This window comes from Athene cunicularia (assembly GCF_003259725.1).
Source record: "Athene cunicularia isolate RWA chromosome Z unlocalized genomic scaffold, athCun1 chrZ_part1, whole genome shotgun sequence".
Lineage (NCBI taxonomy): Eukaryota > Metazoa > Chordata > Aves > Strigiformes > Strigidae > Athene > Athene cunicularia.
This window is the reverse complement of record NW_020799142.1, coordinates 34,540,210-34,563,684: the sequence shown is the minus strand read 5'-3', so window position 1 is coordinate 34,563,684 and position 23,475 is coordinate 34,540,210. Positions and strand designations below refer to the sequence as shown.

Sequence of the window (23,475 nt, the reverse complement as noted above, 5' to 3'; positions counted from 1 at the left end):
CCTTCGGGCTGGGACACGCGGGAGTCAGCGGGGGCTGTGGCCAGCCCTGCTCGCCCCGAACACACAAGTCTCAGCAGCCCATTGCCACGATCAGCCGGCCACCCTTACATCTCTGCTGAAGCCACTAGTCAAGATGCAACAAATGAAGCCAGTTTCGTTATTAGAACACAGTGTAAATGTTGAAAGCGTTGACAGATTCAGTGACTGTTAATGTCCTGGTTCCCCAGATACATTTTGTAATTCTTCTGCATAATTAGCCAATACTGTTGTCCTCATTTTGAAATGGTTTTCTCATCCCTGAGAGAAACTGTAAAAAAGTCCCAACGCAACCAGCACAGAAACCTCCTCCTGCGGGGCAATGCTAACTGCTGTTAAGCCTGCCATTAAACTAGTAAGGTGAAGTACTGTTCAAATAATTTAGATATTGCTTGTAACATAGTAGCCTGAAAATATAATCTTTTTAGATTTAACTGTAAACAGTGCTAATTTCTGCAGCTCTCAATCTTTTAACAAAAAACAGAGTCTCCAGTTCTCCATGACTGGTCCTTAGCTAGCTAAGTCAACATCATTTACCATCTGTGAATAAAATACTCGTTGTAGTGTGCATGTGCTTCTGCATTTCCTAGGAGCCCTACAGGAAAATACAACTTACCTGTTGGAAGGTACCACGAAGGAAAACACAAAGGTTTTCCAGCCATATTCAGAACAGTTATCAGTGGGTCGGTGACAGGGGTGGATATAGGAAATGGGTTCCCCTCAAAGTCTGTCTTGGATCCACCACTCTTCAGTATATTCATTAGTGATTCGAACAAGGAATGAGGGGGAATGTCGTTAGTTCAGCAGGAAGCAGCAGCGTAGGAGAGGTGAGAGGTGCTCACTGAGACAAGAAATCAGAACGAGTCCGGCAAGCTTCCACTGTAGTGTGAAGTAAGATGCTCTTTAATGAGAATTGCAAAATACTTCTCAGAATGGGAATAATTAGCAGAATTTTTGTTGAAAAGGGCATTAAAAATATTAACAACTGGACATGAGTCAACTCATCCTGTGATGTATCAACAGGAGTGTCCCAGGAGCTGCAGTAATCCTCCCAATCTGATCAGCCCTGGCGATGGCTTGGCCATGGCAGCTGTCTCTAGCACGGGGGCCCAGGCGCCAGGGAAAGAGCTTGGGAGGGACCGGAGAAGATGGAGAGGAGGGAATCCTCAAAGGGCCTAGAGCCTGCTTTGTGAGGAAAGGCAGAGTATTGTATTCGTGCAAAGACGAGAGAGATGGTAGATTTCTGACAATGTGCTGCAAAAGGAAGGAATCTGTTATCCGCATCCACAGAGTCTTGAGCTACCATCCCAGGTAGAGCAGTTTACATTAGACCCTTATTATTAGTTGGGGCATCTAAGCCCTGGCACAGCATTTATCATAGGGAGTCCCTGTCACTGAAAAAGACAATTTGTCAGGAACATTGTACACTCTCAAGCATGTAGGCCAATAAGAACTGACAAACTTACAGTCGCTTCCAGTTCACTTCGATTTCATAGAAAATTGCCACAGGATTTGTGGCTTTTGGTTTCAAGTAGGTATAAAAACTAATTGGTATAAAACCAGTAAACTTCGTAGAAGGAAATGTGACTAAGATTTTGAAGCAAGATGAAAAGGGCCAGACCAGGCGTCACACCTTTCTGGCAGGCTCTGGTCTGCGGGCCTCCTGCGGCTTCCTCCGTAATTTCCATAAGCACTAAATAGACTTAATGCTTAGAGGGAAATAAAAGAGTACTTTAATAATAAACTACCTGATAAATTTCTTGAAATGTGTTTGTGATCTTGAGGTTTTATCAGTTAACATTTAATGCATTTCACCTTCCAAATCCCAGTCCCATTTTAAAACTAGCTTGGGATGCTCAAAACTTACGGGTCTCTTCCAATGGTAGAAACATAGAAAATACTTGTGATTTTTAATAGAAGTGGGCTTAGTTTTTTGTTTTTACCTACAGTAGTCGTAAAAACAATTTTCTTGAAACTTAAGTGTGTTTATTCCCAAACCAAGCAATCCCAAAAGCTAAACTCTGGCCTACGGCCTTAGCCCGCATTCCTAACTCAGAGCAGCGTGTGCCACAGACGCAGGGTCACTGTTGCCCTCTCAGGACGAGTGAGACCTCGCCATTGCAGGGGGCCCCTGGTTTGGTTTTTGGAGCATTGTCTTATTGTTGCAACATCATCATTTTGTTGTGATTCTGTTGTGTTCAGAATCTTGTGAGGAGCAGTTGTGTGGAGGCAGGGAAAGTTTGACCGTGGTCCTGTATAACCTTACCTGTATAACCACCCTCCTGGTGCTCTTGAAAACTGTAGATGAAAAGCACAGGATTCTGTCACGTTACAGCCAAAATCTCCTTTGGTCAGAACTGAACGATCTCTTACACCATACTTGTACAATTTTGCCTCCCTTAATGGTCCTAAAAACTTCATTAAATCAGTGTCTAGGATGGGTTTTAAAAGAGCTGTTATTCCCTCCAAATTTAAATACAGACTGTCTTTTAAAAGTATTACATTTTGGCTATCCTTATGCAAAATTTCAAAAAAGTAAACTTAGCCTGTCCTTTGACAAGGTTTTTGGGTTCCTTTACCTTTCAGGCATGAAGTCTGTGTATTTCTAATACAAGTTGAATCCAAGACCATGTTCAAGCAGAACATGTTCACTACTACAGACGCTGGAACAAAAGCAGTGTAAATACACTGGATTCTGTCGTAGTTCTGCATTTTTGGATGAGTGTTTTCAACTAAACAGTGTGATGGGGTTTTGATGTAGATAGGTGAATGCAGCCTTCTCTAACCCTGAAATACTAAGTTGTGGAAATGGTAGGGAAAACAGTTGTAGGGAGAAAAAAACAGCATAAATTCACAGTGTGGTAACAGAAGAGTAATGCTGTCATTTCTGTTGTTATTTCCAGATAATAAAATTACCCAGTGGGAAGACCCCAGACTGCAGAATCCAGCAATCACTGGTCCAGTAAGTACTGCTATGGTATTTTTCCAAGACATGCGGTGACTCACGTGGGTTTGAGTGGGCAGGAGGTGTCGCCCAGCAGCGGGCTGTGCCCCCCTGCCTGGCCCGGCCTCTTGCCGACGGACGGGGAGCTCGGGGCCAGCCTGCCAGCGAGCCCCAGAGCGGTGCCTCGCCCTGCACACGAGGGCCCTGGGGACGCTTCCAGCCGCGCTGGGCTGACAGCCCCGCAACGCCAGGCCCTGCGGCTGTGCGCCCCCCCCCAGCTCAGCGGGCCAGGGGCGAGGGAATCCTGACAGGGCTTTGCTGGGCTGATTGTAATTTTTTATATTGCGTTACTTGTGAGGGAAGGCCCATCACTCAGAAGCTGCACAGCTGAATGGTCTGATGGGCGTTTCACGCGCTGAAACGCACAGAAACCCATCGTTTCTCATTTGTTCCGCTCTCCTCCTGCAACCCGAAGCTTTCCACACTGAGCGGTGACCGTGAATGGGGTTACTGAAAGATCTGTTACCAATGTGATCCCTGGCTGGAAAGTAAAAAAATTTAAGATTTCAGCATGGTTCTTACTGTTGTATTTGCTGCTTACTGTGATGATGAAAGTCCAGGACAAAAGTAGTAGAGTGGTATCTTTAGCTTACTTTTGACATCCAAACAGATGAATTGGGGGGAAAATGTGATTTTAAATTGATTACATCTAAAATATAATGTAAGTGTAACGTTCTGATTTTTTTCCTTCTCCACACTTCCTGATACTATAAATTTCTTAGTGTGGAACAAACAGTATAAAATCTTTTGCACTCTTCAGCTTGTTGCTGTTGGTTAGTCTAACTCAGGTCCTTGTGGCTGTCCCACCCGAAGGCCGAGCGAGGCAGGTTGCAGGGTCAGGGGTGGGGCTGGCGTTTACCCGCCCTCCTGGGTGGCCGATGCGCTCCGGCGCACAGGGCTCTGCTGGGGACGGGCAGCGGCAGAGAAGGGCACCGAGCTCTGACCGAGCGCCCGGGGGTCGGCGAGCGGAGTGATGGCAGGCAGGGCATTCCCCTCGCCCCGTGCTGGCAGGAAGGAGCCGCACAGATAAAATAAAAATGTCTTTCAAAACTCCAAGAACCTTTGTTGAACCTTGACTTGTGCATGCCTGGAATCATCCCCAGAGGCCTTCCAGGTATCTGGAAGTCCACATCAATATTTCAGAGACCTGTGGCATTTGTTAAGGGGTCTTTACAGATGCCCGACACCAGTTTCCAACTCTGCTGATTAATGTAATCCTACCATCCTTCGCTGTGAATTTTTTTAACTTCTAAAATTGTTCTCTTATGCTGCTGTTACTTAAAAATGCAGCCTAACTCACAGGCAGCTGCACTGAGTGAGATAAACATTACACAGGGACCTGTACTTCATTCAAAAGAATGTTAATTTGTTTATGAAACGCTTTCAGATGCTGGATTAAAGACATTATGAATGTGTATGTTTTCATACTAGTTTTGATATAGTTTGGTAACTATTAAGGATTAGATTTATTCACATGGGCTGAACAGATGATTTCTAGCCATGGATGTTCCCGCTGTGTAGGTACACACTGTGTCCTGCACTATTTGGAGAGCAGACAGGGGCTGTTGGTGGTGTCAGAACTTTACTGGAGCCCATTAACGTGTTTTTAGGTTCATTTTCAAAATTCTTTGAGGTTTGTGTCTTTTGAGTAGCACCTAACAACACTTAGTGCTTTCAGCCATGCAAATCCACACTCTGTGCTAACACCAGGCATTTTTAAAATTCCGTATCATATGGCATGCTCTTAAGTTCCTTATGAGACACATGGATAGCAGCAATACATTCCATATTTTTTTGTCTGTGTTAAAAATTGTTTTTGCTCTTTTCTGTTCCTAAAAGAAAAAAAAATGAGGGTGAGTAGCTGATAAACAGAAGAACTGGGTCGAAAGTTTTCATACCTTTTAACTCAAATTATACACTGAGAAATGGGAAGATTTTAGTTGCTCTATGTACTTTGTGCATGGTGGATTTTATGAGATGAACCTGTGGCATACATATATAGATAGTGTGTCTTTAAATAACGTTGGAATATCAAACTGCTAAATAGCTGGAATAAACGGTGTTTATGATTCTCTCTCCGATAGGCAGTTCCGTATTCCAGGGAGTTCAAACAGAAATATGACTATTTCCGGAAGAAGCTAAAGAAACCCGTGAGTAGAAACGTGCTGCTTTGTGTTGGGATCAGTTATGCTGTGTCTGGGAGAAACCACAGATTGTCCTGAGCACAGCTACAGAGCGGTGCTGTATCTTGCTGTGACACCTGCCAAGTTTTCTTGGTTGTGCCGCTCCTAAAGCGGTTATGTAGGAACCAGAAAAGAGAAGAAAAGTTTGGATTTGATTGATTTCTCAACAAAAACATTTACAAAACTTTTAAGACTCATGTTTTCCTGTTTGAATGCAAAATCAGAGTGGCGAGGCAGCAAGGAAGCAGCAGCCCCTCTCCATCTCCCATCACAACTGAGACTAGTGGGTATGTTCACAAGCGTTAGGTTGAAGATAGGCTTGAGGGCTGATACTTGTCATCCTCGGCCGTGGGCTGCGAAGGGCAGCGCTGGAAGGAGTTGGCAGAGCAGAGCCCACAGTGGTGCTGGATCTGGCACAAGCTCCTAGTGTTCTTGTTCTGGGAAAAAGGTATTTCCGGTAACATCTTTAATGTGAGAGAGCCCCGAGTAGGAGCTTGCCTGGGACACTGGCTCGTAATTAACAGTAAACAGCCTCGGCAACACCAGCTGTAATTCCAAGAGGCACTTGCCATTGTCTTCACCTGTTTGTTGACAGCAGCTCGAATTTTCACCCCGAGTTTGGCCGGTGATTGCACACAATGAGCACCTCAGCTGGCAGGAAAAAGCAAACCTTCTGAAACAACTGTATGGAGTCGATTTTATCAGGAAAACTATACATGGCTGTGCATCTGTTCATCCAGTCGTCTTTCTACAAATTCTCACCTTGGTTCTCTTCTCTCTTTTCTGAACTGAGCTCCCTGGGCTAAATCATAATGGTCGTGTGCTCCCTCCTGTTCAGACCTCCTAAAACATCTGGGCAGCCCCTTCCCTGGCTGTTTGCTAACAGCTGTAACTCGGTTCTCTTGTGTGTAGGGCACTGTAGGTGTTCTTGTTATGGAACTGTTCTGGCCTTTACAGATATGTGAGTAAAGCAGTTGCACAAATCTTGTGCATTTGTTACCATCTTAAGCTAAGAAGCCCTTAAAAAAGACCACAGTAGTATCAATTTTTTTTTTTTTTTTTTTTTTTTTTGTGGTTGGTTTGTTACTTTTCTTGTTGTTTTCATTGTTTTGTCAAATATAGAAATCTCAGCCACCATACTGGACCTCACCTAGTTCACCATATGCTATCGACCTGTAGGCTTAGAGAGCACTGGAAAACAGAATTAAGGGGAGACTTTATAGATCAGATGTCTGATCTGTCATTTACTTGTTACCACTGGTCAGTCACTGGCCTGAAGACTTATTTACTGAGACTAACAAGTATAATATAATCTTCTTTCATATAGGCTGACATACCGAACAGGTTTGAGATGAAACTACACAGAAATAATATTTTTGAGGAGTCCTACAGAAGAATCATGTCTGTGAAGAGACCTGATGTACTAAAAGCCAGGCTCTGGATTGAATTTGAGTCAGAAAAAGGACTTGACTATGGAGGTGTGGCCAGAGAATGGTTTTTTCTCCTGTCCAAGGAGATGTTTAACCCTTACTATGGTCTCTTTGAATATTCAGCAACGTAAGTGTCTGTTAAACTATTTCCATTTGTTAGGGACATCCATAAAGTTACCTGGAAGGGGGTCACCCTTCATGGGGCCTTGGTTGTGCTTTTACCAGTCAAACCCCTCTGTTCCGTACTATCATTTCATACTTGCTTTTCAGAGAACCTTTCAAATTGTCACTGAAGTCTCATAAATTGTTTCCATTATTAAGACAATATTCAGTGTTGCCTTGCTTGCAGCAAACTGCGATTTCTGCAGCGAGTCATAGTGAAAGGAGGGATGTCAGACAAAAGACTCTGCACCCTCCCGTTGCACTGTGCGACACCTGCCATCCCGAATTCTAGTGCTCCTGTATAATTAGCTCATAAAACAGCTTCTCATTTACATTTCAGTAGTTACACAGCAGTGGCCTTACATAAATTTAAATGTGATTTTGTCCAATTTTAAAATCTGTGAGCAATCCATTAGTATAAATGAGAGAGCAAGTCTCTTGCTTAAAGCAGATTTGTTTTAATACGCTGTCCGTAATTCCACATCTGTGCCTGGCTACCGCGAGGATGGATTTCTTCGCTGCAGGCAGTAGTTTTGATGGTTTTCTGTCAATACATAAAGCTCACTCCTTTCTCTAGTAAGTGTTGGACAGCCTGTAAGCAGATGAGCAAAGACTGCACGATGAGAGCTTTTTCTCGCGTTTGTGTCTCAGGAGAGACACGTTCTGCTGTTGAAGGGAGACACAAGGCTGAGTAGCGCAGCATGCCTGCGTGGATGCACATCTGGGGAGAGACAGGTCACTGCAGACATTTTAAATACGTTACTTCATTTTAGGGTCAGAAATCTAAATAGTTATTTTAAGAAGTAAGAAAAAACCCCTATGTCAAACCCCTGTATCTTTCTTCACAGATATGCTGCAAATTAAAGATGCTGCTTTTACCCTCGTGTCCTATTGTGACAAACACTTTCACACGACTCTTAGTGCTTTGTTAGCCAGTTAAAAGCTCTTAGTCCTTTGATGGCTTTTTGCAGTATCCGGGGGGTTAAGGGCATTGCAGAGGTGTTCTCTAGTGTGTGCAGCTTAAGATGCTAGGAAGGAGATGTTCTTTATCCTGGGGCAGTCAGACCATGTGCCTCTGCTTAATTCCTCTTCAGTACCTCCAGATATTTCAAAAATTATAAAAGCAGCTACTGAGAAAGAGAATCTAAAATTTTAAGCCCTGAAATTTGGCTGGAAGGAGTGAAAAATGAAGCCCAGCAAGAAGGCCAAACAAACAGTTTAGCTGAAATTCTCCTTCCACTGAACCCGATGGCAAAATCTCACCGTTTTCAGTGCTGCCAGGCTTTCCTCCTCTGCAGAGGTCGGCACAGCCCTCTGGCACTCACTACGGGTGGGAGCCCGTTACCCCAGGAGCAGGAGTTTTAGTTCCCTGGTTATGGCCGCGGCAGCACCAGCTCGGTGAGGGCAGCCTACACCGACTGCCAGGGGCTTCTGCTGAGAACAGAGAAATTACAGTACCACGCTCTGGCAGAAATGAACAGGAAATGGCCCTAAGCTCAAGTTATGTGTTCATGTATCTGAATATCTGGTTATTTAAAGACTTGGTTATTTAGATTTTTTTTTTCTTTCCCCAAAAAAGGGACAACTATACACTTCAGATTAATCCTAATTCAGGTCTTTGTAACGAAGATCATCTGTCGTATTTCACGTTTATTGGTCGGGTTGCTGGTCTGGCCGTGTATCACGGGAAGCTGTTGGATGGTGAGTTATTACACTGCATGGCTGTGCTACTGCTTCTGGATTCTTATTAAATGAAATCAATCACTTCAGTAATTCATATGCTTTAGAGTGCAAAGTCTGAGAGAAAGTAATGGAACTGTTGGAAATTGCATTCCTGATGTGAACGGTGATTCAAGAATTATAGTGTCTTACTCAACAAATACGTTTCATATCAAGTTTTGCTCCTTCCTCCACTCATGTTAAACTACAGAATCAGCATTGCTAAATAATCACCATCCCTAAAGGAAAACCACTAAATTTAAATCAGCCAATTCCATGCAGACCTGCAGCCAAAGCAGTTTGTGTGGGTGTCAGTTGCTGTGATCTGTAAAATTATTACTGAATGATTTAATGACAAAATCTGATTTCTGCCAGACTTTGCAATCCCACAATAAGCAAGCAAGGAAACCTTATAAACTGATCAAATTTTACTCAATGCTAGCGCAGCACATTAGAAGAGGAATCTCACTGTCCTGTTTCTGTGACGTCTCCTTTGTGAGGAGAATGGCAATTTTAAATGGATTAGAGCACCTTGGGCTCAATTCCACATCTTTTGTGTCTGTCTGCCATTAATGTTACGTTGTTTAATGGCATAATTCTTGTTATAAACCTCTTTCAGGAGGTTTCTTGCTTGCCGACACTCTAGGAAGTATCGCGGTGTGTTATCCTTGGGCTGTCTTTGGGCGAGGGAAGGTGCAGGACAGCGAAGGTAACGCTTCCTCTCTTTTAGGCTTCTTCATCAGACCTTTTTACAAGATGATGCTGGGGAAGCCAATCACTCTGAAGGACATGGAGTCAGTGGTAAGGTAACATTTAAACTGTACCAGCATTAGCAATTATGTGGGTTTTTTCCTCTGGGGAAACTGGTAAGAGCCAACAATTCCAGTAAAGTGCCTGGTGGAAGACACGAGGTCATAGCGGGAACTTCAGAAAGACGTGTACATACTTTTCTAATAAACCCTCCCTGGTAGGAGGGTGTTTCAGAACCAGTGTGCTAACAGTGGAGGGAGAGGAGACAGGAACAGCCCCGGTAGGAAAGGCAGCAGCAGGTGTCTGAAAACTGTCAGATTTTCCTCTGGGTCGGCCTGCTCCCCGGCACAGGCAGCACACCACAGCCCCACAGCTGCCTGGCGCGCTCTGGGGCAGCGCTTAGCTCTGCCCTGGCAATGCGGGTAATAATGCAACCACAAATCCATTAAGAAAAGTGACATTAACATTAACCTAAAAATACAGCATCTAAGGTACATACATATGAATAAAGAAATGCATCTTCCCCTGCTTTACAGTACCTGTGCAAGTAAACAAGTTCTTATCTTTCCCATTCCTCTGGAGTTAATTTTAGATGGTTTTTTTGTTCAATTTATAGGTAAACTGTACATCTAATGTTCATATTTTCAAACTTTAATTACAATCTGCTGTAGGATAGTGAATACTACAACTCTTTGAAGTGGATCCTGGAAAATGACCCGACAGAGTTGGATCTCATGTTCTGCATAGATGAGGAAAACTTTGGACAGGTATGTAAAGGCTTTCCCAAAAGTCCCTATCTCCATCTTATTACTGGTTATTGCCAAAGAGTAATTAAATACCAAGCAGCATCTCCTGGTTGTGAACTTGATCAGGACTGTTGAACATCAGTGATCAGTACAGGTGGATTGTGATTATTCGCCCTCCCTTTGTCCCTGAACTCTCCCAAGTCCGGGGATGCCGAGGGCTGGTCAGCGAGTGACACGGCACATCTGTGAACAGCCGTGCCTGAGGCTCCTAAAGTACTTGCAGTGAGGAGTAGTAAAGGTGTTACACACTCCATCGTAGAAAACAGTCTCAGCCTGGGACTGTTTGGGGTCCTGGAGGCTGAAGATGTTCTCAACAGATAAAGTAAATGGTAGAGTCGCCACCAGCGAGGTGCTTTGATTATAGTGTCTTGTACGTAACGCAGGCAGACGGCGCAGCAGAAGGCAGCACGCCTGTTTAAAAAGGTTTGCAATCTGCTTAACTCTCCATTACAAATGAAAACTCTTAAGTAAGTTTTAACAATTGAGAAGTAGGTGCAACAACTCATTGTCCAAAATCTTAACTCATTTTATCAGTAGAAGCTGTAACAACAGCTTGGGTACAGTTTGCCTTGGATGGACAGTCGGTCTTTACAGAGAACCCCACTGAAACCAACTCGGAGATCTGTGTCAGCTTCTGGAGGGAAAGAACTTGGGTGCAGATAAATGTGGTGTACAGATGTGTTAATTTCAGGACTTAAAAGCAAACACACCATGGATTTGTTTACATGGCCTGACATGGCTGGGGATTTTTTATTTATAAGCTGTGGAGCTGAACCGTTCTATGATGTGTGCATACACACAGTGACTAAAACACACCGGCTTTGTGTGGAGTAGGGACTTCACAATGCCTACCTGTGTCTCAAATTAATTTGTTTATAGGCTTTTATGACCTTTTTTTGTGTCGTCACTTTGTTTAACTCTTAGACCTAGACATTTTGGCTCCAGGTACCATTAGTATTGTCAGCCATGGTGCCTTCTTTAAAAGCTCACTTCAGAATTTCAAAACATGCCCACAATGTGCTGTCAAGAACATTCTGATCCACTTCTCAGTGCTTATTACTCTGTTCCTGAACCAACATAAAGTTACCAGTTAGATGGAAAATTAGGGAAAACATTGAAGACACAGGGTGAAAAGTTTCTGCAGTGCACTGGGTTGTTTGTTGGTAATTTCCATTATCTTCTCTTCTGTAATGGTTTAGCTTCAAATTATTGATAGCCTTTCACTGCCAGCTTTCCCTCCTGCTGGCTGACTCAAATCATAAATCAGCTTACTTGGAGATGCTTTCTGCTCTTCTCCTGACTCTTTAGTACCTCAGATAGCTGGTTCTGGCACTGCCGCCACAATTGATTTCTGTTTAATTTACAATAGATGCATCTGATTCCAGAAGAAAGTAATGTTGTTTCCATCCTACTGCTGGTGAGATGCAGAACTGGCATGACAGATTTTATCAGAGAAACGCCCAAATAAGCTCAGCAGGGCGTGCTGTAGCGAGGAGGCATTTGCCCAGCTGGGGACTGAAACACCCGCAGCAGCTTTCCAGCAGTCCGGAGTTAGGGCAGGAAGAGCCTACGCCGGCTTTCTCTCGTGTGCCCCCGGCCACTGCCGGCGCTCCAGGCACTCCCAGAGGTTGAGGGACCCAGACTCGCTGCCGGCTCTTGGTTTATTACTGAAGCTTCGTAAAAGTGCCCTTGGGAGGCTGAGTGGGAGATGACAGCGATTCCACAGGGACACTGGGGGTGGAAGAGGGAGGTGCCTGCGCTGCCGTAGCTTCTGTATTGACGTTCATCACCAAAACCTCTTCCAGACTTGGAGAAAAACAAGAAAGCTCTAATAAATCTTATCTTCTTACTGCCCTTAATAACCAAAAATACGGGTTTGGTGGTTCTCACAAGTCAGTGAGAAATACACAGCAGGTATTTCCAATGTGTGAAGGATGGAGAGCTGTCTTCAGAAAGCAGAGAAAGAAAAGGTCTGTATTTCCCCTGAGTTCTTAATGGCTCTGGAATACCATTTCTCATTTCTTAAAGCAGTGCATCTTCTGGCAGGCAGGAAGAGGCCAGCCCCGGGCAGCCTGTTTGTGCTGCCGTGTCTGGGACCTTCCTTGCCCTGCCCTAAGTTTGGCAGTAGAGCAAACCTTTTCCTTACTAGGCCTGAACCATCTTCCCTGGTCTTTATGGAATGAATAAGCCAGTGTTTCAGAGGTGTGTAGGTTCCCTATGAGTTACTTTTCCTTAACAGTATGGTCATCTTTTCTGTACAGTAACAGGCACATTTATTCCAACCTCTTGTGCTGTTTTTCTCCTTGGAGCATTCAGTGTCCATCCAGTCCTGGAAAGAGCTCTCCAGCCTCCTCCTCCTCCTTAGCTGATGAATTTACTGTCTTACTGTAACTCAACATCTGATTTAATCATTAAAGATTAGTAACCCTGGCACAGGCTTTTGAGGCGATGGAGCAAGTTGACTGGCACAGAGTAACGACTTGCACACAACAAAATACTTGACCTCCCTCCTCTCGTGCCCGTGAGGAGCACACCCAAGCACCCGCTTCACCATTAGTTAATCCACGCTCGTGCCTGTGCCTAGACACCAGGGTCTGCAGCCAGAGAAATGCTGCTTCGTAGCCACAGCTGGGGGGCACTAGCTGGTGAAAGCTGCCAACTTTTAGCCCAGCTTTAATTCTGTAAATTCCTACTGGTAAATCACTGTCTGCAGAAATAAACACGTTATCTGGACTTGCTGTAGTTCCTTGTAAAGCGTAACACGTTGGGTGTTTTCAGTCTCCTTAGCAAATCTGTTCTCAGCCATTTCTGTAAGCTGTTTCTCTCCTTTACTCTTTTGGCCTTTTTATTGTTTCCCTGTGGATTTTAAGTAACCGTTCTTTTTCAAGCATTTTGAAAAACCAGACAACCTTTTTCTACCCATATTAAAATGGAACGTATGTTTTCTTTACCCAGATGAACCCGCTCTTCAGGACTGAAGGTTTGCTTTAGAATGGTTTGCTCACTTGCTAGTGATTATAATCATTATTTTGATAATTTGTTCCTAATGGTGCCATCTTTAAACGTGGGATGTTTCAATGTCTCATTAGCTATTATAGCATAATGATTTTCTGATACCACTTGTACAGGGCTGCTCAAGGAGAGCTGATTGTGTGAGCAATGTGTCCTGAAATAATGTCCTGTGGTGTGTTTTGTTTCTTTTCTTTCGAATACAGACATATCAAGTCGACCTGAAGCCAAATGGGTCAGAAATCATGGTAACAAATGAGAACAAAAGGGAGTACATTGAGTACGTATATACATTTATGGAACTTATCCTGAGTGTAAGAAAGCACAGTTGTCTTAGAACTTACCCTGCAGCCATTGCTGGAGTTTGTACAACGCCGGATCATCAGAGATCCTTTTAAACACAAATCTTCTTGTTAACGTTGTTTATACCCTAATCCTTAGAAAGTCCTGCATTTTAACCTTTACTGTTCTATAAATTTCAGTGATCAGGGGAGTCTGTGATGTGATAGGGAAGTTACTTTCTTGATGGGTAGGCACAAGGAAGGTTCTAGAATGGGTGGGATTGCTCTGAGTAGCAGAGATTTGAAAATAAGTGGCACCTCTTGGATGCGACACTCGTCACGTTAACGCAGATGGACATGGGGTACCCAGCTCTGGGGGCAGATTCTGAGGCGGTGATGAATTTCCCCGCTGGGGTTTGCAGTTTTTCCTGATGAACTGCCAGGTCACAGAATGCAGATGTGTGCAGACCTGAACACTAAACTGGATTGAGAAAAAAGACTAAAAATAGGATGTCTGTGGTCTTAAGGAAGAACTCAGGAACTCTGTAAATGTTTAATCATTTCTCTACGGAGAACTTTGTACTTGCTTGTTAATCTCATTTGCAGGGTTGTGTTACAGTGATTTGGCTGTAATGGTGGAACAATACCAAATCTCTGCTTTTATGATTTTTTTTCATTACTTTGTATAACATTTGCACCGCCAGCTCTTTGATTTTTCAGGTGTGTCTTTCAGTTTTCAGGTGCAAAATCCTAGACATCATGAACTCTTTTTATCCCCATCATAGTGCAGAAACTAAAAGCTCTGAAAGCGTGTGGGCCAAAATTCAGAACGGAGTCAGGTTTATATCTAGATAATTCTTTTGTGGCTAGTCACAGTATTTTTGTAACCTGAGGGTCAACACTTGGATGCTCTTATTTGGAAATTATTAATGCAACTTAAATTTTAAAAAATATTTGTCCCCAGAATTTCATTATGAAAGAACTTGTCTAGTTGTTATACTTTAAGAAAAAACAAACAAAAAAGCCCAAGAGCACCACCACCACTGTTTGGTTTTGCCTCTGTGTCCTAACACCCAAATGATGCATTCTCATGCACATATAGTGCTTAGATGCAGAATTATTGTCCAATAGAGAATCTGGTGGTTTGTTTACATTATTTTATTATGTAATACTTACTGAAAAAAAAAAAGGTAAATAGATCAACTGACTAAAGAGCTGCTACTTAAAAATCAATGTTATTTCTTGCAGCATTATGAGAGAATCCCACTAGGAGTTTTCTAGTACCTGTCAAATGAACAGTATGCAGTGCTATAATGCTGCCTTGGAAAATTGTTTATATAACACCGGCCAACAGACAAACAAAAATAGAGTAAATTAAATTAGCTGCTTGTTTTTTTGAAATCCCCACACAGGAAGCCTGGCTGGACGCACGGCAGTTAAAATGAGCTGGAAGTGCTCCGCAGTGAGGCATCGTCCCCGCTGGTCACACAGAGCAGAGCCCCCACTGCAGGACCAGCCTTGCTATCAAAAACTGGCCAAATCTTAAATTATGTTTACACTCCCTCAGTTTTTCTGCCTACTAGAATGCAGAATAATAAATTCAAGTATACTTGCTGGCATTTTTAATTAGGGCCTCTTCAAAAGTGAGAAAAACTATAATTGCTGTATTGATGCAAATGAGGAATGAAGCATGCTTCAGCAGGAAAGGGATTTGGCAAGCACTGTTCTAGAACCTGGTTAGCATTGCAATACAGGCCTTTGCCTTTGATACTGCAGGTTTCATTCATCTGTTTATTTATAGGTGGACTGTTACAGGTCCGTCCTCAAATTTTGTAGACTTTGGGAATTGTTAATTACTCGGCTCCGGAAGAATAAAATGTCGAGTCACTGAGGTAGCTCATCCTAACGGTATCGGCCCCATTTAGAGAGCAAGCAGAGCACAGGGTTTGTTGGTGGTTTCAGTCCCCAGGGAAGCCTCTTTGCAGTGTCCATCTGTGAGTTCATCTCCAGAAGGTTCACACAGATGACATGACAGCGTTACGTTAAGGAATTCTCGGTGATGTAGAAGAGCCATAGCTATAAGATGTGTGTGTGGAGTTCGTGTTGCATGTGAAAGTGCAAATACTTGTACAATCACTTGTTCAGAGTCACTGGGGGTTTTGCAACAATTCAGTCACACAAGATAAATCTGTGCAATTAATAAAAAGCTGCTCAATTTCCTTCACATCAGAGTGTGGTTGGGAGGTGCTGAAGCTGCAAATGCTAAAATCACGGAAGGCTTAGTCTGCTGGTTTGTAATGTGCATGTCTGTGGTTTTGTTTATAGCCTGGTCATCCAGTGGAGGTTTGTAAACAGAGTTCAGAAGCAGATGAATGCTTTCTTGGAGGTAAGTCTCTTCAGCTGCCTTTATTTTCCCCTCACATAATGATTTTTTTAATGCAGAGTTCTGTGTGTCGGTGTTCAGGGAGGGGGGAGCTTTGCGTAGCCACACTGGTTCTGGAATGCTTACAGCTTATGATTTCCCTGGTTTACCTTGTGCAAGAATGTACAGTCTTACCCTTATGAGAAAAAGGTAATTCTCTTCCAGGCTTAAATTAACTGAGCTTGAAATAGTTTAGTGATGAATCTTTTAAATTAGGGACTCGGTACTTCAGCAATTGTGTATTTCATTTGCAAAACCCTTCCTTGTCCTCCATTGTTTACTTGGGTTCCCTGAAGGCAAAGCCTGTTAGATAGAAACTTAATTTTACACAGTATGAGAATTTTAACTTCTCTTCGCTTTCTTTTAGGGATTCACAGAACTTCTTCCTATTGATCTGATTAAAATTTTTGATGAAAATGAACTAGAGGTGAGTTTGATAATTGATGTCCAGAGAACAGATCAGTGATGCTCATCACAGAAAGATGTGTTATGTTCTAGGCTCATCCTAAGTGAATTTGCAGACAAGGATGCTTTGTTTATAGTGGGAAATGAGATTTTTTTCTCTAATTCATAAATATATTGATCCTATAAAAGCACAAAAAACTTATTCAGTGAGGTGGATGAGTATGTGCATATAAAGGCATGTGTGTAGCTTGCAGAATTCATGCCCTATGCCTGTACCAGCCCTATTTTAAGCAAAATGCCACAACAGGTGCACTTGCACATCATAGTGTATGGTGTTTCTCCAGTGCAGTGAAATATTCTTTGGGAGTTCTGGAGAGAACTTTGAACTCTCCTTTATGTTTGACCTTTTAAACAGCAAAGCAGTACAGATATAAATGCAAACAGAAGTGTAACCTTGTTTTTCTGACAGTGTAGAGTAACCCAATACCACCCAATTAACACCATAACAATTTACTTCTACCTGCAGTTACTGATGTGTGGCCTTGGCGATGTTGACGTTAATGACTGGAGACAACACACAATCTACAAAAACGGTTACTGCCCCAACCACCCCGTGATCCAGTGGTTCTGGAAGGTAAGACTCTTCTGCCACAGTGGGCTTCTCTGCCTGTTCCTAAGAGTGAAAGCTGCTGTACTGTTCTGTGGAACCTGGCATGAAATCTTTTTTCTTCATGCCAACTGCTGAGGAACACGCCTGTGTCTGTTGGAGATGGCGGCTGTGGTACTCCTTTGGACTAGAAATAGACCTGAGAGAGGAAGTCACATCTTTGGTTTTACCTGAAGCTTCCTGCAGTATTTGTGAAGTTAAAATACTTTTGTGACAAGTGTATGTCCCCAGAAAAACTCCTAAAATACTTTTTCCCATAATAGCCATAGATTTTCCAAAGGGATGTCTGTTTTTCTTAAAAGTACAGGAATCTTACAGCTTTGTGTCTGGGTCTCGTGTACCCTTTTCCTGCGCAGGGGTGGTTGACATGAAGACCGTGTACCTGTGCCCGTGCTGTGCTGTAGCACAACACCCTTCCCTTCTCTGCAAACCTCCACGACACCTGCCGGGCTCCTCCGCCCTCTCCCCACAGTGCCTTTCCTGTCACAGCACGCCCACTGGGGGTGACCTGACCCCCACCCTTCCGTGGTGACTGTGTCTGTCTGTCTGTCAACAGGCCGTTCTACTGATGGACGCTGAGAAACGGATTCGATTGCTGCAGTTTGTGACGGGGACGTCGCGCGTGCCTATGAACGGATTTGCTGAACTTTACGGTGAGCTTCCCCCACGGCTGGACAGCCCCTCGCTGAGCACCACTGACGCTTAGTCACAGCCAAGGATTCTCGTGGGGGGCACGTGGAGGCGGAGCAAAGCGTTAGACACCCCGGGTGTTAGGTAGATGCTGTCCTCGCTCCCAGGCCAGCTGCCCACAGAGAAACGTTTGAGTTCCACGAAGAGGAGAATGGGTGTTTAACCCAGCACTTAGATTTTACAATGTTAACTTCTGAGTTTACTACTTCTGCTTTACACAGGCTTTACACAAAGGTAGTCAGAGAAACCTGACAAGCTGACTGCTCTTGGAAAAAAATAAACTCCTGTTTGCTTCAGTTTTAATTGCGAGGGTTTGTACCAGGTATTTTGTGCCAGTTTAAAAATCCAGCCTACAATTTATGCAAACATTTAAATAGTATTTTTAACATGAAGTAGTCTCTGTAGTGTCCAGCAATTTACATTTCATGTGATTTTTATTTTCAGGTTCAAATGGTCCTCAGCTGTTTACAATAGAGCAATGGGGAAGTCCTGATAAACTGCCCCGAGCTCACACATGGTGAGTTATTAACTACGCCCGTCCCTTCCGCAGTGTTGCACGGCCAGCGAGGGGGAACCACTGCTCGTAGCTCTGATCACACACCCCTGGAGGCAGTGGGGGGCTGAACCCTGTTCTGTTTATAAATGCCGGTTGTTTGGCCTCCCCATGGAGAGGTGAAAGGCTGCATGAACAGAAGGTGTAGGGAATGGAATCCACTATCTACTCTTTCCACCACAGCCTTGTTAATGCTATTTTATTGTATTCCAAGTGACCCTTTCACCTCAGGCCTTTTCTTCTAGTAACTGCTCTCACCATCATTTTCCATTATTTTGTTTTTCCTCATCCTGGTAAGTGGTATAACAAACTACAGAAAGTCTGACATAACAGAACATAGCCCCAGAAAGCCATGCTAAAGGCCATAAATTGTCAGACAATTTGCTAAAAATGTGAAGTCAGAAGCTGAATTACATAATTTAGTCCTAATTTATAGAATTAGCAAATGTTGAAAGCATTTAATACAAATGTCTTACTCTGTTGTGTGTGAAGATGATGGCTTTAAGGTAACTACATTGTACTGTGTAGGAAAAATAATTTAGAACATTAGTACAGAATGATGATCTTTCCATAAAAATAATCATTCTGCAGAGTCAAAAGTTTAATTTTACAGACCTTTTCAAGACCTCCTTTTGGATGTTTATTCTTCTTTTCCCCCAGAGGGTAGAGGGTCTGTCCTGTGGAGTCAGAACATCTTTGCTGAGCCTTAGGGAACCAGCCTTTTGACAAGAGGACGTGTTTTCAGTCAGCTGAATGCTGGGGGCTGTCTGGTGGCTTCCGACGCTGCCTGCGGGAGCACAAGCGTTAGCTCAGTGTGGAGTGGACACCGTGGAGATTGCCCCTGTCTGGGCAATAAGATACATTCTCTGCTAGGGCCCCCAATAATTTAACCTTTTCTACTTTAAAAAATTGTGTGTATTTTGCAATGGGTTATTAAACGAGCCTTTCCCTTCTAAATTCCAGCTTTAATCGCCTAGACTTACCTCTTTATGAATCTTTTGAAGATTTGCGAGAGAAGCTCCTCATGGCAGTTGAAAACGCTCAAGGGTTCGAAGGAGTGGATTAAAAGGTCGACTTTCTCCCCCTCCAAGCACGTTCTGCTTGCACTTTCGCCTCTGCCGAGGGACTGGGAGCGGGTGTGGCAGGACGGTTGCCCAGCGCTGCCCGGGGCAGAGCCCGAGCGGGGCTGCCGCCAGGGTGGCTCCTCCGCAGCCATCACCCACCGCTGAACACGGACTCGGATCACATTTCAGCAGGACTTACTCTATTTATGTCGTGCCTCTGTAGGCAAAGTCCTTAATAAATATTTTACATAATTTCTAATGACAATGAATGGAATTAATCATTTTACAGGTATAGTATTACAACTCATGTTTACTTTTTAATTGATTTAGACATTTTCAGATTTTATTTCGTTACAATTAAATATCATATACTTGGAAAAATGAGCATTTTTCTTAATTTCATACCAGACTTGATGCCAGTGTCATTTTTTCAAAGCACATTTTGAGCCTTGTGTTCCCAAACCATTAAGAAAGTAGGAGAAAGCTACGTTGGAAATGTTCTCTACCTGGGCTGTGTATCGAGAGCAACTCTTTCCATTGAGCACATAAATATTTTTCTGTCTCCAGAAGTATGGACTGGATGTTGCATTTTTGTATAAATATTAGAATAGTTACAAGTCAAGGGAGAATCATAACATAGCATGCCAAATCTCATGTTCAATAAAGAAATTGCCTCATTATTGGTAATATCTACATGTACTATGAAGCATTTTGGGGTAGGGTTGGCATTAATCACTTTAGGAAAATATGCTTAACCCTGTCATTATCTTTGTATAGTGATTCTTTTATGATCCTTTCCTGTTTGCAAGGGAGGCATTCTGAGCGAAACCTGGCACTGTGGAAAACGGATCTGGTGTGTCTCCTAGCTGTATGCATTTGCTAATGATACCGAAATAACAACGGGGTTTTTGTTTGTTTCTAACTGCACCAACTCTAAAGGCACTTTATGTAACACATGGAAGTCATATCTGGTTTTTATCATAAACCTTAATGTGATTATATTCCTTCTCACTGCACATGTCTTTCTGGTGCAATATCTATCAATTGTGAATTTGGCTGCTGCTGATGTATAAAAGGAAAAAAACAACAGATGTAGAGCTGAGCCTGCAGACATGTTCCTCAGCAACTGTTTTTGTGATTTATTTTTTACTTAATCACAAAGATTTATTTAATATACACTGCTATCTAATCAATTTTGTTACCTATGACATGTTGCATGCTTAAACTATAATGTCTGAGTTGCATCTCTTTTGTGACGGATTAAAAGTGAAAGATTCGTATGTGATCCCCGGAGGTTAAGTGATGACAGCACTGCTGGAGGAGGTGTGAGGGTGCAGCCTCAGCAATTGAACCTGCGCTTCTGTAAGTTTTGCCCATGCACTTACCCATAGGCCGGCTTTTGCCCCCGGAGCCCATCTAAGGCTTAGGAAGGAAGATGACTCCACATGCCACGGCCAGATCTCCCCTCCTCACCAGCAGCTCTTTCAGCCCCCCGGCACACAGAGCCCGTGTCAGAGCACGCAGCCACACTGCAGAAACCTTCCTCCATGGACAGGTCGCTCAGGAGGCTCCTGGGATGAAGCCTTGATGCTAAAAACCTTCTCAAACAGTTGTGTGCCAACAAAAGGGTTGAACACCTAATGATGCACAAGGAAGGATATTTTATTATTTGAAGACAGGTTAAGAGTCACTTTCTGTCAAATACCTTTCCTGACATTCCTTTGACTCTTCACATTTGAGGAGAGAAGAGATAAACACAGCACTGAGCATCCCGCTGGGGGAAGGTGAAGAGTGTGAGGCAAACCCAGGTCTCACCATTGCCCACCTGTATGTTCCGCACAGCTGGCAGTAACAGACTCCCTGAGGGAAGGGTCCTCCTGGAGCTCCTGAAGTGACATTTGTAAGGTCTTTCTAGGAAGAGGTAGCCAAGTGTCATTTACTTACTTGGAACACTCGGACCACAAAGCAGCTAACGCTGCCGCAGTATAGCGCCTTAACACAGGACACTCGTGCACTGACAGTGCAGCCTCCTCCCTACGACATGGCCCAACAGCATTTGTAAAGGTTCTCTTCAGCTACTTTGGTTAATAAATAATAAATCATAAAGGTGGTACCTAAACCATCACTTGTTTGCTCTTGAGAAGCCTTAAGGTGAATATTTCATGAAGATGTTAGTCACAGTTTGAGCAGCTGTGCCCTGCCCTGTTGTACTTGCTGGGCACCGGCCCCCTTCCTTCTCTCCTTGCACGCTGCTGCTCATCTTTCAGTCCAAAAGTAACAAAAGAAACCCAATCAACTCTGTTAGCACAAGCTTTAACCTATCTCTGTCTTTGATGCTGACCTGTGAATCGCGAGCGAGAGGAGCCGAGCGCTGCACTAGCATGGCACGAGCTCATGAATCAATTCGAGGGAGCTGCTGTCACCGCTGCGCAGCCAAGTGCTCAGCCCTGTCACACCACGCAGCGTTCAGCCCGCTGCTCCCGCTCTGCCTCAGGCGCTTTGTGTGACACTAAAGGGACACCAGGGAGGGCAAACAGGAGAGTAAGACCATGCTTTTAAGAGGTAAAAAATAGAGGTGATTGCAAGGGCTAATTACCACTATATAGAATAAAAGGTGGATCACCAGACTGGACATCCTAAAATGTACATTAATTTCCTTTTTAATAAAAGCTTTTCCTTTTGCACGTAAAATTACAAAGAAAAATCTCTCCAGTTCACCCATCTGTTGTGATGTTGCACTAAGACTAACGCATGGGAAACTCCTGGAACTGGAATCTAACCGCATTAACGTCCCACAGCCCTGGGGTGTCACAGCACACTGCCAGCCCTCTGCTTGTCCACGCTCACCCTCCGCTTACACCCCAGGGTTCTGGCCTTTGCTAGGTTTTTTTCATAGACTTTTTTTTTTCCTTAATTTTGTAATACATCACTGTAAAGATAGACACAGTATGCACCCACCTGCGATGGCACACGTGTTGCATTTTTACACTTTAATCCGTTCTACTGGCCAGCCCTCCGGCTCCACTGCCCCTTTGGCACAACCACACACAGTAAACAGGTTACAAGTCTCAAAACTCCAACGGAAAAACTCCTGAAAACAATGCAGCTGTGTTCTGTGTTTGTGAACATAAACTTTAAATCAAATTTACCACTGAGAGATTAATAATACTTCCAAGCATGTAAAAGTATCAAACATTCCAGACTAAATTCACACTGTTTAATAATATTTTCTTTTGTAAGATCACCTCATACTAGGTGGCTATTCAAAATTATGATAAACTACCTTAACACTGATTTTAAAATTACTACTTAGAAATAATGCTCATTTTCACACTTAATACAGCTTTAAACTGTGGTTGGATTTGATACACTGTGGGGAAAGGATTTGTTTATGGATAAAAGTCATTTTTCCATTTATTTTCTGAGGAGCAGCAAAAGAAACTGTAGTTTGTTTTCCTGACAGCAAAAGCGCAATGTGACAAAACGAAGTTGTAATGAAATGATGCGACTTAATTAAATATTTAATAAAGAATTACGGAAGCTACAGCATTTTATACTTCAAATACGTTTTTGTCCACTGAAGCTTTGTTCTGTTAATAAAAAAATACTGTTGTAAGGTCATAATTTGCAGGAAGGCTCTAACAACCCAGGTGTGGTTGGGGGGGCCCACATGCAGTCACTTCTGTACCTGATTTGGTTTTAAGTGATTAAACACACTATCCACATATTCCAGATTCCTTAGAAGTGGTTCCCAAGTTTTCCCCAGGATCCTCACCACTTCCATGAAACAGAAACGTGTATCATGCTTTCAGCAGAATAAGCATATCCCGAAGTGCCTGCAGAAGGCACAATTCAAGGTAACTTTTATCTATGAGAATTTGAACAATCAATGCAGGTTAGCGATTATGCAGTGTTCTCTAAAGAAGTGTCATTAGGTAAAATACAAAAATTGCACATCTCCTCTGTTCCATCATCATTTCCTCTACAAGAACTGCAACACTCCAGAATTCCAATTTAGGAACAGAACTCATGGAATTCTGAAGTGACCACACCAAGCAGCTCACTTACAGCTTTTCCTTTTTAAGCCACACCTGAAATAAGCATGAACATTCTATCATTTTATTGCATATCTTCTACCTTTACAGCAGAATTTCCTGCAGCACACAATAACATCAGTACTACAAACAAAATATTCCCTGCTTACAACAAACTCAACGTTCAGTTTAACAACGCAAGTCTACACATTAGTGAAGGTTTTGATTTTCAGTGTCACAATTCCAACGCTGTAGCACTA

General features: G+C 43.2%; 1 protein-coding gene across 5 annotated transcripts in view; it reads left to right on the top strand.

Annotated features, from left to right (window-relative positions):
* Window positions 1-20,466, top strand: part of NEDD4L (neural precursor cell expressed, developmentally down-regulated 4-like, E3 ubiquitin protein ligase) — a 127,571-nt gene extending 107,105 nt beyond the window's left edge. For all 5 annotated transcript variants that reach the window (XM_026865300.1, XM_026865295.1, XM_026865299.1 and 2 more), the window contains 13 exons: window positions 2,940-2,998; window positions 5,125-5,190; window positions 6,551-6,780; window positions 8,395-8,516; window positions 9,265-9,335; window positions 9,956-10,051; window positions 13,306-13,379; window positions 15,706-15,766; window positions 16,170-16,229; window positions 16,734-16,841; window positions 17,431-17,527; window positions 18,009-18,081; window positions 19,081-20,466. In XM_026865300.1, coding sequence (XP_026721101.1) covers window positions 2,940-2,998; window positions 5,125-5,190; window positions 6,551-6,780; window positions 8,395-8,516; window positions 9,265-9,335; window positions 9,956-10,051; window positions 13,306-13,379; window positions 15,706-15,766; window positions 16,170-16,229; window positions 16,734-16,841; window positions 17,431-17,527; window positions 18,009-18,081; window positions 19,081-19,183 — 1,220 coding nt within the window. In that variant the 3' untranslated portion in view covers window positions 19,184-20,466. The remainder of the gene's footprint in view (window positions 1-2,939; window positions 2,999-5,124; window positions 5,191-6,550; window positions 6,781-8,394; window positions 8,517-9,264; window positions 9,336-9,955; window positions 10,052-13,305; window positions 13,380-15,705; window positions 15,767-16,169; window positions 16,230-16,733; window positions 16,842-17,430; window positions 17,528-18,008; window positions 18,082-19,080) is intronic.
* Window positions 20,467-23,475: the final 3,009 nt, after the last annotated feature.